We start from the raw sequence: 13,768 nt of genomic DNA, 5'->3' as shown, positions 1-13,768 counted from the left end.
AAAAAGTTGGCAACGATAGAGGCAAAAAAATGAAATTGAGAGTTAGAAGATAAAAAAGTGACTGTTATGTTTGTTAAACCAAAAAGTCTAGTAATTAAAAATCTCTTTTATTTACCTATTGATTATGGTTTTACTATGAAAGTAGAATTTTGCCTCTATTTCTAAGAGTGCTAGAGTAATGATGAATTGTGTTCTTAGGGACATGATGGCATTTTTTGTTTAGTATTGATAGTGGTGGTAGGGAGTTGCATTAGATAAGAATTAGCAAGTAATGAACTTTGAGATGAGTTGGATTCATTGGACTTTGTTTACTTTAGTGAGTAGGTCACGTACAAGAAGTTAAAATTAAAACCTTGTGTTTGTTTTGTCTTGTTCTTTAGAAGAAAGATATTTTAGGATATTTGTAAAAAGATTTGGACTATTGGGTCTATATTGTTACATAAACCTCAAAAGCAAGAGAGGTAGGTGTAATTTTTAAAACTTGAGGGGAGCTCTCTATAATTGCTGGAAACCTCAAGAGAGGTTTCTGAAATTATCCCTTTTTTTGATCAATTTTGGCCGTGAACCTTCAAGAACGGTTGCATTCCGGTGATTGAATATGATGGTGCGGGAGGGAAGAGGAAGTCAGGAACTCCAAAGCTAATGGCAAACGTGATTGAATATAGGAATCAATTGGAGTTGGAGATAAGTGGAGTGGTTTGACAACCAATCAAAAAAAAAGTATAAAAAGGACATTTTAGAATATTCATTATATATTTTTGCTCGCAAAAGTGAAGTGAGTTTTTCTGTTACTAGAAACATGAAGGGGTGTAGGTGTAATTACTAAAATTAGAGGGGTACTGTCTGTAATTATTAAAAATCTCAAGAGAGGTTTCTGAAATTATTCCCCATCATTTTCCTACAAAAATAGCCAAAAAAAAAAAAACAAAGCCATAAACATATTCATAGAAATTAGCTGAAAAGCAGGAGGAAAAAAGTACAAAAAATAGCCCAAAAAAAAGGGCAAAACAAGATTAAGGGGAAAAAAAAAAGGAGTTAGCACGCCAACGCCACATAATTCCTTATCGCATAACCAGCCGCCACCAAAAAAAGAAAAAATACAGCTAGCTCGCCGCGCCAGTGAAAACTACAGCTCCGTTGGCTGGCGGCTGGCTGGCCGGAGACTTGAATCATGGCCGCCATCTCTACAGCCACTGAGGCTGTCGAAACTCCTTTGTTAGACGACGTCGTCGAAGGAAGCTTTGACTACAAAGGTCGTCCGGTCAAGCGATCCAAATCCGGTCGATGGAGATCCGCATCTTTCATCATAGGTACCATAAACCAATTCATCTCTAACCAAAATTTTTTTCATTTTTATTCGGTCATTTTTATTCGGATAAGACAAGATTCTAATTGATTTTTATTACTATTATTTTTTTTTACATTTTCGTTTTTTCTGAAGGTGTTGAGGTGGCTGAGAGATTTGCTTATTACGGAATAAGTTCGAATTTAATAAATTACTTGACGGGCCCACTTGGCCAATCCACCGCTACGGCGGCGGAGAACGTTAATGCTTGGTCGGGCACGGCGTCGCTTTTACCACTTTTGGGTGCTTTTATAGCTGACTCGTTTCTGGGTCGTTATCGCACCATTGTAATTGCCTCCGTGCTTTATATCCTGGTTAGTTACTGCTTGTACCTTGTGCTAATTCTGTGGTACTTTCTTTAGCTTGTTTCCATGTACTTGTCCCTTGTGCTTAGTTTGTGGTGCTTTTGTCTTTTTCACATTCGTTCTGCTTGTACTTCATGCTTTAGTTCATTGTGCATTATCATTTGTAATGCATAATACTGAAAAAAGGTTGTATTTCGAGGTATAAAGAGAGTTTTGGGCCGGGGGGTGGGGGTAATGCTATAATTTTGTGACTTCAATTTTTTTTTTGGTCCAATCCTTTTAAGCCACCAGCATTATTTATGGCATGTTGCAAATTTTTTACTACACCGGCTAAAATGTGGTCCCAAACAAGGAATTAGGCAGTACTATGTTTGGTAACGTTGTTGAATTGTTGGCTTACATGATCTATCCAGTAGTTGGTAGGCCGTTGCACTTGAATTTGAAAGCTTCATATTTCATTGATAATGGGGCTTTTTGTTTTAGGGACTGCTGTTTCATTTGGTTGAGTTTCAGGTGCAATTTATTTTTTTGTGACCGGGACATTAGGGGATCTTCAGTTTTCTGACTGGGGATATAATAGTGGTTGAGCATATGTATGTACGGGTTCGGTAAAAGGATCCCCTGAATATTGGGTAGCTTTTATTAAACTGGGTCGGATACTTTATGAAATGGGTGGAGTAACAGAAAATATAGCGAGAAGGGCTATTTCAATAGCGGCATCCAAAATGCCTATACGGACTCAATTCATTATTTCAAGATAAATGATAAAACAAGTGGAGTCAAGCTGGGGTGTCATTTTCACTCTTGCAACAGGAACGAGTGCTCTGCAAGACCAGAGAAGTTGCTCCCTCACCCCGCAGCAGCGGCATCTGACTTTTAAGTGAAGTCATTTCCTAAGATGGCTCCTCTTATTCTACGATAACCCAGGCAGGAGCTCGATGAGTCTGCTTGGAACTGGTTGATTTCTAAGCCATTCGTTCTCCCCTCTCGGTTGGCCTTTGCTGGCCAGTAGAGCAAAGTAGCAATAGCTTGATGAAGTTGAGATGGGTTGCATGCTGATGCTTTAGAATACAGTGATCTTTAAAACTTTAGGAATCAGTGGTTGAGAGGAGCTTACATCCTTCTGCCTTGGGGTTTCTTTGATCTATGCTGCTAGCTTGAGAGGGTTGCTTATTTCTGACAGCCACGCTTATGATGGAGCAACCTCCTCTGCTTCCATTGAGAAATTACTTTCTTAGAGGCGGGTAAGATAAATTGAGTTTGAGCTTGCTAAAGGATGGGAATTTTTCAGCCAAGAATTCTAGCACATTTATAGCCTTTAACAACCGAATGCCTGAATTCTGTTTTTGCTAGATTAGTTGGAGCATATTGGACCTACATATATCTAAGCCAGTCCATAGGTCAAAAATCAATGAAATAAGCTCAAAATAACTTAAATGTACCATGCAACTGGACCATTCAGCTGTGACACGAATTCTAGGTTATGTGAATTTTTTTTGCACTTTGTATTGTCTTTAGCCCTTGTTTGCATTTTTTTTTATAATTTGGTTTTATGTTTGAGTACTACTTTATTTTGGATGTAATAAGCACTAAAATTAATATAGTTATATTTCTCCTTAATTTTAGGAGTAGTATTACATATCAAATATGTTAGCAAATTGATTCTGGTGTTGTGTTATTTGTCTCAAAAAGTCAATTTACTGGCTATAGTTATATAAGAATTACTCTTTGTTGCATGAAAAAGATGCTTCAGATTTGAACAACAAAGTTACCAATGGAAGAAACAATAAATTGATCAGAATATGAAAGAATGAGCTTCATTGCATATTGGAGATTTTTGACTCAGTGAACAAAATTGACCATTATCATCTTAACAACTGTAATATTCTTGTGAAACACTTAGTTAATCATTGGATTTCATTGAATGACAGGGACTTGGCTTCTTGACGATTTCAGCTGTTCTTCCCTCTTTCAAGTCTTCTGAGTGTCAGCCTATAGAGAATGTTATTTCATGTTCTCCACCTGAGTTCCAAATTATTTTCTTCTTCTTTTCATTGTATCTAGTGGCATTAGCCCAAGGAGGGCATAAGCCTTGCGTTCAAGCTTTTGGAGCTGACCAGTTTGATGGACAAGATCCAGAAGAGTGTAAAGCCAAAAGCTCATTCTTCAATTGGTGGTATTTTGGTATGTGTGGAGGTACCATGGTCGCCTTGTCGATTCTGAACTATATTCAGGATAATCTTAGCTGGGGTCTTGGATTTGGAATTCCCTGTCTCGTCATGGGAGTTGCACTTATCTTGTTTCTGCTTGGAACTATGACCTATCGATTCCATGTCCATAGCGATGAGATGAGTCCTTTTGTAAGAATAGGCCGGGTTTTTGTGAATGCAGCGAGGAATTGGAGAACCACATCTTCTGCAATATCTATGGAAGAGGAGTCTAAGGGCATTTTGCCTTACCAAGGTTCAGCTCAATTCAAGTGAGCGATGATCTAAACCTATATTTAACTTTCCTGAGAATTTTAAGTTAATGATTTTATTCTTACATGATTTTACAGCTACTCTTCGTAAAATTGCGTTTATTGACTTTAAATAACTTTTCCATTGATAAGTGATTTCATGATTTTCTGCTAGCTTCAGAGACCTTATAATCAGAGGCCAAGAATCAAAATTGCTTGACTTGACCACTTTTATTGTATTTGTGATAGGTTTCTGAACAAAGCATTGGTGCAAGCTGATGGTTCAAAGGAAGATGGAAAAGTTTGTAGCATCAGTGAGATTGAAGAGGCCAAAGCAGTTGTTAGGCTATTTCCAATATGGGTCACGAGTTTGGTTTATGCAATTGTATTTTCACAATCATCCACTTTGTTTACCAAGCAAGGAGTTACTATGGATAGATCTATTGGTCCAAGCTTTGAAGTGCCAGCTGCTTCCTTATTAACATTTATCAGCTTTTCAATATTTGTCTTTATCCCTATCTATGACCGCATTTTGGTTCCTATCGCAAGAGCAATAACCAGAAAACCGTCAGGTATAACAATGCTGCAACGCATTGGAACTGGAATAGTTATATCCTGTCTTTCCATGTTTATAGCTGCTCTAGTTGAGATGAAGCGTCTTGAAACTGCTCAAGAGTATGGGTTGGTCGATAAGCCAGGTGCAACAGTTCCGATGAATGTGGCATGGCTGATACCTCAGTATGTGCTTTTGGGAGTTTCTGAATCATTTACCATGGTTGGTTTGCAAGAATTCTTCTACGACCAGATGCCCAGTGAATTGAAAAGCATAGGCCTCGCTCTTTACCTCAGTATCTTTGGCATAGGGAGCTTCCTAAGCAGTTTTCTGATCTCTATCATTGAGAAAGCAACAGGCGGGGATGGAAGGGATAGCTGGTTCGCCGACAACTTGAATAGGGCACACCTTGATTATTTTTACTGGCTGCTTGCTACGCTTAGTGCAATGGCATTAATTGCTTATCTGTATTTTGCAAAATCTTATATTTACAACCGAGGCAGTAACATTTGAAGCTGCCTGAATCCACATCTACCAAGCTAGTAGGTTTGTGGAATGTGGTGAGATTGTACAGAATGTACGATGGTACAACCACTCGCTTTCTACGGTCCCTGGACATTGTTCACTCTAGCACTCTTTTAAATAAAGTGTTGATAATTGTAATGCTACGCCACACAATTGGTCCCTTTTCAGTTGATCCTGCAGCAGCCAATGTGCCCCTCCGCGCGGCACGCTCCTGCACTAGAACATGGTTACACCAGCTGTTCATGGCCTCGTGTTCCTGTAAAATGAGCAGTCAGGAACCTGCCTGCGAATGGGAATGTAAGTGGTTCAATGTTGTAATATTAATGTAGCAGGCTAGGCGAAATGAACTCGGTCTTCAATTCGAGTATGTTTCTCGTGTGATATGGTATTCCTGGAAAGTATTACATTAGACATTAGATTGATAATCAGGGGGCAAAGAAAATGTCAAAGATTTATGCGAATAACTATGCCAATTTAAGTTGATCTTGGACAGATTATTAGTTGGAGTAAAGCTTTTAGCACTTTACCGGTTACGCTTGTCGTTTGTTATGTCACATGTCAAACCTAAATTTCCGGGTGAAATTCATGCAGTAAGAAAATTTTTGGTCATAAATGGAAAAAAAAAAATTGTAAACAGTTGGTTGCCGGAGAATTTCAATGCAAAATTCATAGATTTCCAATAGGAAGCAGTCCGTTTTATGTAGCCAAACAAAATTTGTTTTTAAAAAACTTTTCCCTTGTTTGACAACCATAATTGGCTATCTTAATTTGGGGTCAATTAGTCAGACCGGCTAATAATTATGAGTAAATTTTATATATACAAATATAAAATTTGGACTTCACATAATTGTCAATCGTCCAAGTCTCCCAGTAAGTGTACTATTAGTGTAAGAAAGATTAACCTACTAATTATTGTATATAATGTTCTCTAAGAATATCTATTTGGCGTTGTTGCTTATGTCCATAAACAGATAGCCAGGGATATCAAGGTCTTCTACCTCTCATCATCGCTCGTTTTTACTGAAAAAGAAAAATACAAAACTCATGATTTTTTTTTTTTCAATTTAGACTTGTACCGAATGAGAAAAATATTTAATGTATTCTTAACTCATTATGTAATGGTTAACAACTTGGTATCTGTTGTTTACTCACAGCCAGTGTCTTGACTACATATCTCCTCTTACTATATCTACGTAATTTGAGTTTAAACTGCATTCATGCAACAGCCCCTTCAGTTCAAGTATCACACACTAAATATCTTATTAAAAAAAAAAATACTAGAAGTCGGTATTCACCTAACTAATTTTATATAAGGCTAACAGATGAATTAAGTTATTTGATAGTTGAATTAAGTTCGACTTGGTAAAAGCTCGTTTGGAATCAGTTTGCCAACTCGTCAAATCAAGATTGAATTATATTTTGTGTTAAATAACATTCAAACTCGATTAAAAAAAATTCATTCAAACTTGATTCAGCAAATAAATAAGTCAAGTTTGAATAAAATTTCAAATTTGTTAAAATAATCAAACAAGTTTGAACATTAGGTATTCGATTTGATTAGACTGGTTCATACCCCTAATTCCATATGCTATCTGGAGCTAGTTTTATCCATGCTCTCCAGAAAATCATTCTGTGATAGTCTGCAATTTTATCATTTATTTTATTATTAATTTCCCCTATTACCCGACCTGATGTGGATTAATTAGTAGATTCTACTCACTTTTCGTAATTTGCATATATTTCAGGGAATATAACGAAAATATAATAACAGGTGCCAATTTGACAGAAAAGGAGTCCAAATGATAGAGCTTGTCCTAGGGGCATTTTTGGAAAAGAAAACATCATGCCCACTATGGTAATTTCTGCGAAGCAAGGACGGATGAAGGGCTTCTTTCTCCTGGTGTGCCGCCAAAAGGAAAAAGTGGGGGAATAGATAGGAATTGAGCAGCAGAGAGGGCGGACTGCTTGGAAGCTTTAGTCTTTGACTTTCCTTGAGTAGCTTTTCCCTCTAGTATGGAGGACCTTTGGCTTTAGCTTACCTTTTTGACTTATCTCCCTTTTAGCTTTTGAAGCTACTTTGCCTACTTCGTATGCTGACAATCAGTTGTATTGCAACAGTTTTTCCTTTCTTTCGTAATTGAACAATTGAACTTCCCCAATTTCAAGGGACTATGGCTGCGGCTCTCTTTACAATTTCTTGCGGGTTTTTCACATCGAACATGAGTTAATTCTCTGATTCTAGTCAAGAAGCAACGAAAGCTCTGGTTAACCTAAAAAAATTGTGAGATCGATTTAATTTAATCTTTCTATTTATTTATTAGTATTCGCATATTCCTTGATTGCTATGTTTGTGGTTATTTAATTAATTGATTGTCTTGGATCCGGATAATTAATTGATTTGGTAACTTATTGTCAATTAGGGCATTAAATCTGTAATTGTTTAATTGTCCTGAAATAGTGACAACTAGCACGATTAGATTCGTGTCAGAGGAATACGCGGGCTAATCTGAAATAACACTGGTAGTGCGTTATTTGGTTAGAATAAGACTCCTCTAATACGTAAGGTAATTGGGGAATTAAATCTTACGGGCGTACCTAAGATTATTTCCTAATTAGAGCAGTGATTAACGGGCGTACCTTGATCACCGATATAGTAAGGAGGGGTTGGCTGACATCGCTTGTTTGGTAGTTATAACCTATTTATTGGTAAATAATTGGAATTGGCTTTGCATCGATGATCAATTAGGTGAACCATTGCTGAAGTTACTTCTTGGATAGATCCTTAATTAATATTACTTTGATTTTAGTGAATTGCCATTTGATTTGTAGTTGCCTACTTTATTTTATTTTTAATTATTTTCTTGTTTTAATTGATTCAGGCCTTTAATTATTGTTATTCTAAATTCAGTAAACTGTGGTTTAATTTCTAGTTAGTTATTTATTTTTACTTTCTTATTTGAAGTATTTGATTGTCATCGTTTCTACAAAATCACCTCCTGTGTTACTTTGGATTTCTTAAGAAACAAATATACCCAATCCCTGTGGATACGACCCTACTTGCCCTGTCTACGAATTCATAATTATTTGTGCAAAAATAATCATCCCATTCGGGTATATCGGATCAAGCAAACTCTTCGAAAATAGGATGAATCAAGTAACCCATTGCACACCTAGAGTCCCTGCTCCAGTACTTGGAATTGGGTTTTGGTCATTTCAACTGGCAATTAGGTTTAATTTTATTATTGTACAGGCTTCGACACCCTGTCAATTTTTGGCGCCGTTGCCGGGGACTGGCGCTAGTTATTTGTTTCTTTTTAAATTCATTTTTTGATCTAATTTTCTGGTATTTTTCTAGTGTATGTCTCGGTCTTCTCGTACAGGTAACTTGATTTTCGACCCTGAAATAGAGAGGATCGCGCGTAGGACAAGAAAGGAAACCAGACAACTCAGAGAGGAGTACTCCAGCGTTGCATCTCAGAGACCTGAGTCAGAAGTTAAACCAACAGATTCGTTTGGTGACACTTCAAGTGACTCTGACCAGGAGGAAGGAACCATGGCTAATGCACGAACATTAAGGGAGTTGGCTGCATCTGATTTAAATTAGCAGCCTCTATGCATTACCTTCCTCACCTTAAATGACAACACTCCATTTGAACTAAAATTTGGTCTGATTCATCTTTTACCCTCTTTTCATGGTTTACCAAGTGAAGAGTCGTATAAGCATCTGCAGGAATTTGATGTCATGTGTAACAGTATGAAACCCCCGGGTATTACAGAAGAGCAAATAAAAATGAGGGCATTCCCCTTCTCCTTGAAGGACTCTGCAAAAGATTGGTTGTACTACCTACCACCAGGTAACATCACCACGTGGGATCAGTTGAAGAAAAAATTTTTAGATAAATATTTTCCTGCGTCTAGAGCTGCGTGTCTAAGGAAAGAAATTTGCGGTATCAAGCAGCACCCAGGGAAGTCACTCTATGAGTACTGGGAGCGATTCAAGAAATTGTGCAACAAATGCCCCCAGCACCAAATAAGTGAGCAGTTGCTTATACAATATTTTTACGAAGGGCTACTCTTCAGAGACAGGAGTATCATTAATGCTGCGAGTGGAGGGGCACTGGTAAACAAGACCCCTCGGGAAGCTAGGGAGTTAATTGAGGGAATGGCAGAGAATTCACAACAATTCGGTACAAGGGAGGATGCTCTAATATGCAAGGTAAATGAGGTAGAGACACCCTCTATCCAGCAGCAACTAAGTGAGTTGACATCCTTCGTTAGGCAACTGGCTGTGGGAAATGCATCACAAGCCAAGGTATGTGAGGTTTGCACTGGTATGGGTCACTCTGCATACATGTGCCCAATGATTCAGGAATAAAGTGCAGAACAGGTAAACATGATTGGCCACGCGCCTGCGCCAAGAAAGCAGTACGACCCTTACTCAAGTACCTACAATCCCGGTTGGAGAGATCATCCCAAGCTCAGCTATGGAGGGAATAGGCAGTCCAACTTCGTACCAAATAGGCAGCAAGGGTACCGGCAGCAGTACCAGCCTCGCCAACCACCACCCCCTCCGAACTCGAGTCCGTCCATGGAAGAGATGATGAAACAGTTACTTGCGAACCAACAAAAGACGGATTCAAACCTGCAAATCATGAGGAATCAACTAGGACAAGTGCCATCATTGCAAAGTCAAGTAAATCAAATGGCCATCACGATCAACCGTTTGGAATCCCAAATTCAAGGGAAGCTGCCATCTCAACCTGAGTTGAACCTGAAGAACGTGAGCGTCATGACCTTAAGGAGTGGCAAGGAGGTTCAAGGGCTTGAGCCTGTGATCCCTAAGGACAAGGATGAGGAGAAAATCGAGAATGAGCTTGAGAGGGAGGACAACAATGGTGCAGATTCAAAGGTACTTCTTGACCCAATAATTACAGTTAAAACTAACCCGCCTCTTTTTCCTAATAGGTTGGAAAAATCGAAAAAACAGGATAAGGAGAAGGAAATCTTGGAAGTGTTTCGCAAGGTAGAGATAAATATCCCTCTCTTAGACGCAATCAAACAAGTACCAAAATATGTCAAGTTCTTAAGGGACTTGTGCGTCAACCGAAGGCGGTTGAGGGGAGATGAAAGGATTATTGTTGGAGAAAATGTGTCTGCGGTCCTGCAGAGAAAGTTTCCACCAAAGTGCGGGGACCCAGGTATGTTTACTATCCCCTGTAGGATAGGCAATACTGTGATTAGAAGGGCCATGTTGGATCTGAGAGCATCAATTAATGTCATGCCTAAATCTATCTATGCTTCTCTGAAATTAGGTCCATTAAAAGAAACTGGAATAATCATTCAATTAGCTGACCGAAATAATGCATATCCTGATGGGTTGGTTGAAGATGTGTTGGTGAAAGTTAATGATTTGGTGTTTCCAACTGATTTTTATGTACTTGATATGGATGATGATCACTCCCACGATCCCTCACCTTTGTTGTTAGGTAGACCCTTTATGAGCACAGCACAAACAAAAATTAATATTAATAAGGGTACCTTATCCATGGAATTTGATGGAAAAATTATGCATTTTAATATCTTTGATATTATGAAATATCTCTCAAACTCCAACTTTAGCTTGGTCTTCTCTGTGAGTGCTATTGACCTTGCAGTGCAGGAAGTGTTTAAAACTGTTGGCAGGGATGAGTTGGAGGTGATTTTAACCAAGCACCTAGAGTTGGAAACAATTCCTGAAATGGAGTGGAGCGAAGATCTAAAATGCACAGTAAGTGCAATACAATCATTGCCGACCACTACAAAAAGGTATGAAGTCTTACCCATTTTTATTCCCGAATCTCACCAGAGGGTATTGCCATCTGTGGTACAGGCACCTGTTTTGGAGTTGAAACCCCTACCAAAGCACCTGAAGTATGCGTATCTGGGTGACAACGAGACACTCCCGGTGATTATTTCGTCAGCACTGTCAAAGACCAAAGAGGAGAAACTGATCCGGGTCCTTAGAGAGTATAAAGAGGCGATAGGTTGAACAATCACAGACATTAAGGGGATCAGCCCGGCCATCTGTATGCACCGGATTAGACTGGAAGAGAATGCTAAACCTGTTCGGCAGGCTCAAAGGAGGGTCAACCCCCTCATGATGGAAGTGGTGAAGAAAGAAATATTGAAATTGCTAGATGTGAGGATTATTTTTGCAATATCAGATAGCCCCTGGGTGAGCCAGGTCCAGGTAGTCCCAAAGAAGGCAGGAGTGACAGTAAAAGCCAACCAAACGGGTGAGTTCGTGCCAGTACGCAAGCCCACTGGATGGAGGCAGTGTATAGACTACCGTAAGTTAAACGCCGTCACCAAAAAGGACCATTTCCCTCTCTTCTCTGCCTTGCCGTGTCCAGCGCCGCGAGCCGCAACCAATGCCAAACGATGCCTACCAGCTGGCCTGCCACAGATCCATCGCGCAGCCTCCAACCACGCGCCACCCCTTTTGCTCGTTCCACCTCAGCGGGTTTCCACCATAGCTCGCGCGCACGACAGCAGCGCCGCTGCATCATCCTCCACAGTTCCCTTGCCAGATCCACCTGCGGACGCCGCCAGCCCTCTCACCCCACTCGCCCCTTTTACGGTGGAGGTATTTGAGACTTGCTCACCAATTTCTTCGTATTGATTAAGCTGTCTGGGTTGATAGACAATTGGTATTGTTGGCCGTGGGGGCTACTTCTCCGGTTGTGTGGTAAACCAGTGGTACTGGTTGTGCTATTTGTCCTGATTTTGTTGGTTATTGGTCGGCCATATTCTTTAGACTATTCATTGTGTTTTTGATGGGATTTGAGTTCTTTTGTTTTGGGTTTGCTGGATGATTGACCGTTTCCTTGCTCTTGGATTGTTTGATTAGCATTTTCATTGATATTGTTTGTGCTTTGGCACACTGTTGAGCGTCATCTACCTGTTGAGCCGAACCATTGCTTTGTTTAGAGTTTTCATTCGTGTGGGTCGGCCATTGGGATTGTTTCATCGACTCTGTTGTTGACTCCCGGGGGCTTATTACTTAAATTGTTGAACTGTGGTGACCCAGGCATTGTTTCTTGAAGTTGGTTAACTAATTTTGGATTACTGAGTGTATTTGGCCTCTTGATCTCACTTGCCTTCTGTGTTCATTTCAATTGAGTTGTTTACTGCCTTTGTTGGAACATCTGTTGCGAGTGTGGCATTGTCTAGCTTCTATTGTGGGTTGCTGCGTTGGGGGCCATAGGTAGCTTTTGCTCTGATCTGTTATAGCTATTTCATTAATTGGGCTACTTGTTGACAATTGTGGATGGACATCGTTTGCTTGTCGATTGAGTGACTTAGATAATCCCTGTGCTTATTAAATAACCTTTACCCGTTGTTAGTTGTGGTTCGTAGTTGGGCATCCTGTGGTTATTGAGTGCCATTGTTGCTTTGTTGGGTAATTGGTATAGATTGTGGGTGACTCGATTGTCCATTTGCTGGTTGATTAAATCGGTAGTTGCTGGTTGCACTGGGCGTTGAAAATTCTGTACCTTTGAGTTCCAGCTGCCTGTTGGGAGAAATGGTGAGACTGAAGTCATCCTCTAGGTCTAGGGCCTCTCAATCTCAACCCCCTCCACAAGCCTCCATTTCTGTGAATACACCTATCAATCTACCCTTCTCTTCTAATGTCCGAACCCGTTTGGGTAGGGGTAGGGGTGCTCAGGTAGATACTCCAGCTCACTTTGGGGGGCACTTAACCTTCACTAGACCCGTCGATCAGCAGAGATACGCTAAGGTCTGTGAGCGGCGTATCATACCTTGTAAAACTTGTGACAAGCTGACAATGATGGGCCTAGGCATCCGAGAAGAGGTCAAGCAGATGTTTACAGCCATCGGGTGGCGCCCCTATCTCGATATCTTCTGCCCCGCCTTTGTCGAGTTGACTCGGGAGTTTTATTCTACCTTTGAGTTTGAGCTGCCCACAAGGTACACCGTTGAGACACCCAATGTCATCCGCTTCCGTCTGATGGGTCGGAAATTTAATTTTTCGATTATCCAATTTAATTTGGCATTTGGGTTCATTACTCAAGAGTATGCTGAGACTAGGGAGTATGGTGAGAGTGCCTGTGACTACATAGAATCTTTTCTCTCCCGCTACCGTGTTGTGTGGGCAGAAATGTCTACCGATCGGCACCGCTACGACCCTTCTAGGTCTAGGAGCTCCTTTCTTAAGGACCCTTGCGCCCGATACATTCAGCGATTCTTAGCCTACAGCTACTCCGGTCGCAAGGACAGTTCCGGCATTCTCTCTCGACCCGAGTTTTTCTTCATCTGGAGTATGAAAAATAACATCAAGGTCAACTTGAGGTGTTGGTTGGCGGCACAGTTCAAGACCGTCTTAGCCAAAAAGAACAAGCCCCTGATCCTTGGATCCTATATCGCCCACTTGGCGACACAGTTGGGGGTTATTAACCTGGAGGACCACGACCTACATTTGACGTTCGAGATAGAGCTCTTGGACGTGAATTACTTGGAGAAGATGGGAGTCGTCGAGCGCCTGTCCGATGGTTCTTACCAGTTTACCCCTCCGGGTCCAG

General features: G+C 40.3%; 2 protein-coding genes across 2 annotated transcripts; both read left to right on the top strand.

The window, feature by feature from the left end:
- The first annotated feature begins 938 nt into the window (after positions 1 to 938).
- LOC113714494 (protein NRT1/ PTR FAMILY 5.10) lies at positions 939 to 5,329 on the top strand. Its single transcript, XM_027238357.2, has 4 exons — positions 939 to 1,310; positions 1,442 to 1,659; positions 3,582 to 4,129; positions 4,358 to 5,329. Exons 1-4 carry the CDS (start codon positions 1,172 to 1,174, stop codon positions 5,172 to 5,174), a joined length of 1,722 nt encoding a protein of 573 aa, XP_027094158.1. The 5' UTR covers positions 939 to 1,171; the 3' UTR covers positions 5,175 to 5,329.
- Positions 5,330 to 9,579: 4,250 nt separating this feature from the next.
- On the top strand, positions 9,580 to 11,214 carry LOC140015778 (uncharacterized). Its single transcript, XM_072068593.1, has one exon. It carries the CDS (start codon positions 9,580 to 9,582, stop codon positions 11,212 to 11,214), a length of 1,635 nt encoding a protein of 544 aa, XP_071924694.1.
- The last annotated feature ends 2,554 nt before the right edge of the window (positions 11,215 to 13,768 follow it).

This window comes from Coffea arabica, chromosome 10c, assembly GCF_036785885.1.
Source record: "Coffea arabica cultivar ET-39 chromosome 10c, Coffea Arabica ET-39 HiFi, whole genome shotgun sequence".
NCBI classification, from domain to species: Eukaryota; Viridiplantae; Streptophyta; class Magnoliopsida; order Gentianales; family Rubiaceae; genus Coffea; species Coffea arabica.
This window is presented reverse-complemented; position numbering and strand designations above follow the sequence as displayed.

Excerpts from the sequence above, each read along its gene's own strand:
- LOC113714494 (XM_027238357.2), top strand. The coding sequence starts at position 1,172 with ATGGCCGCCATCTCTACAGCCACTGAGGCTGTCGAAACTCCTTTGTTA. Across the intron at positions 1,311-1,441 it reads ATCCGCATCTTTCATCATAG|GTGTTGAGGTGGCTGAGAGA; the intron begins GTACCATAAACC and ends TTTTTTCTGAAG. Across the intron at positions 1,660-3,581 it reads CCTCCGTGCTTTATATCCTG|GGACTTGGCTTCTTGACGAT; the intron begins GTTAGTTACTGC and ends ATTGAATGACAG.
- LOC140015778 (XM_072068593.1), top strand. The coding sequence starts at position 9,580 with ATGATTGGCCACGCGCCTGCGCCAAGAAAGCAGTACGACCCTTACTCA.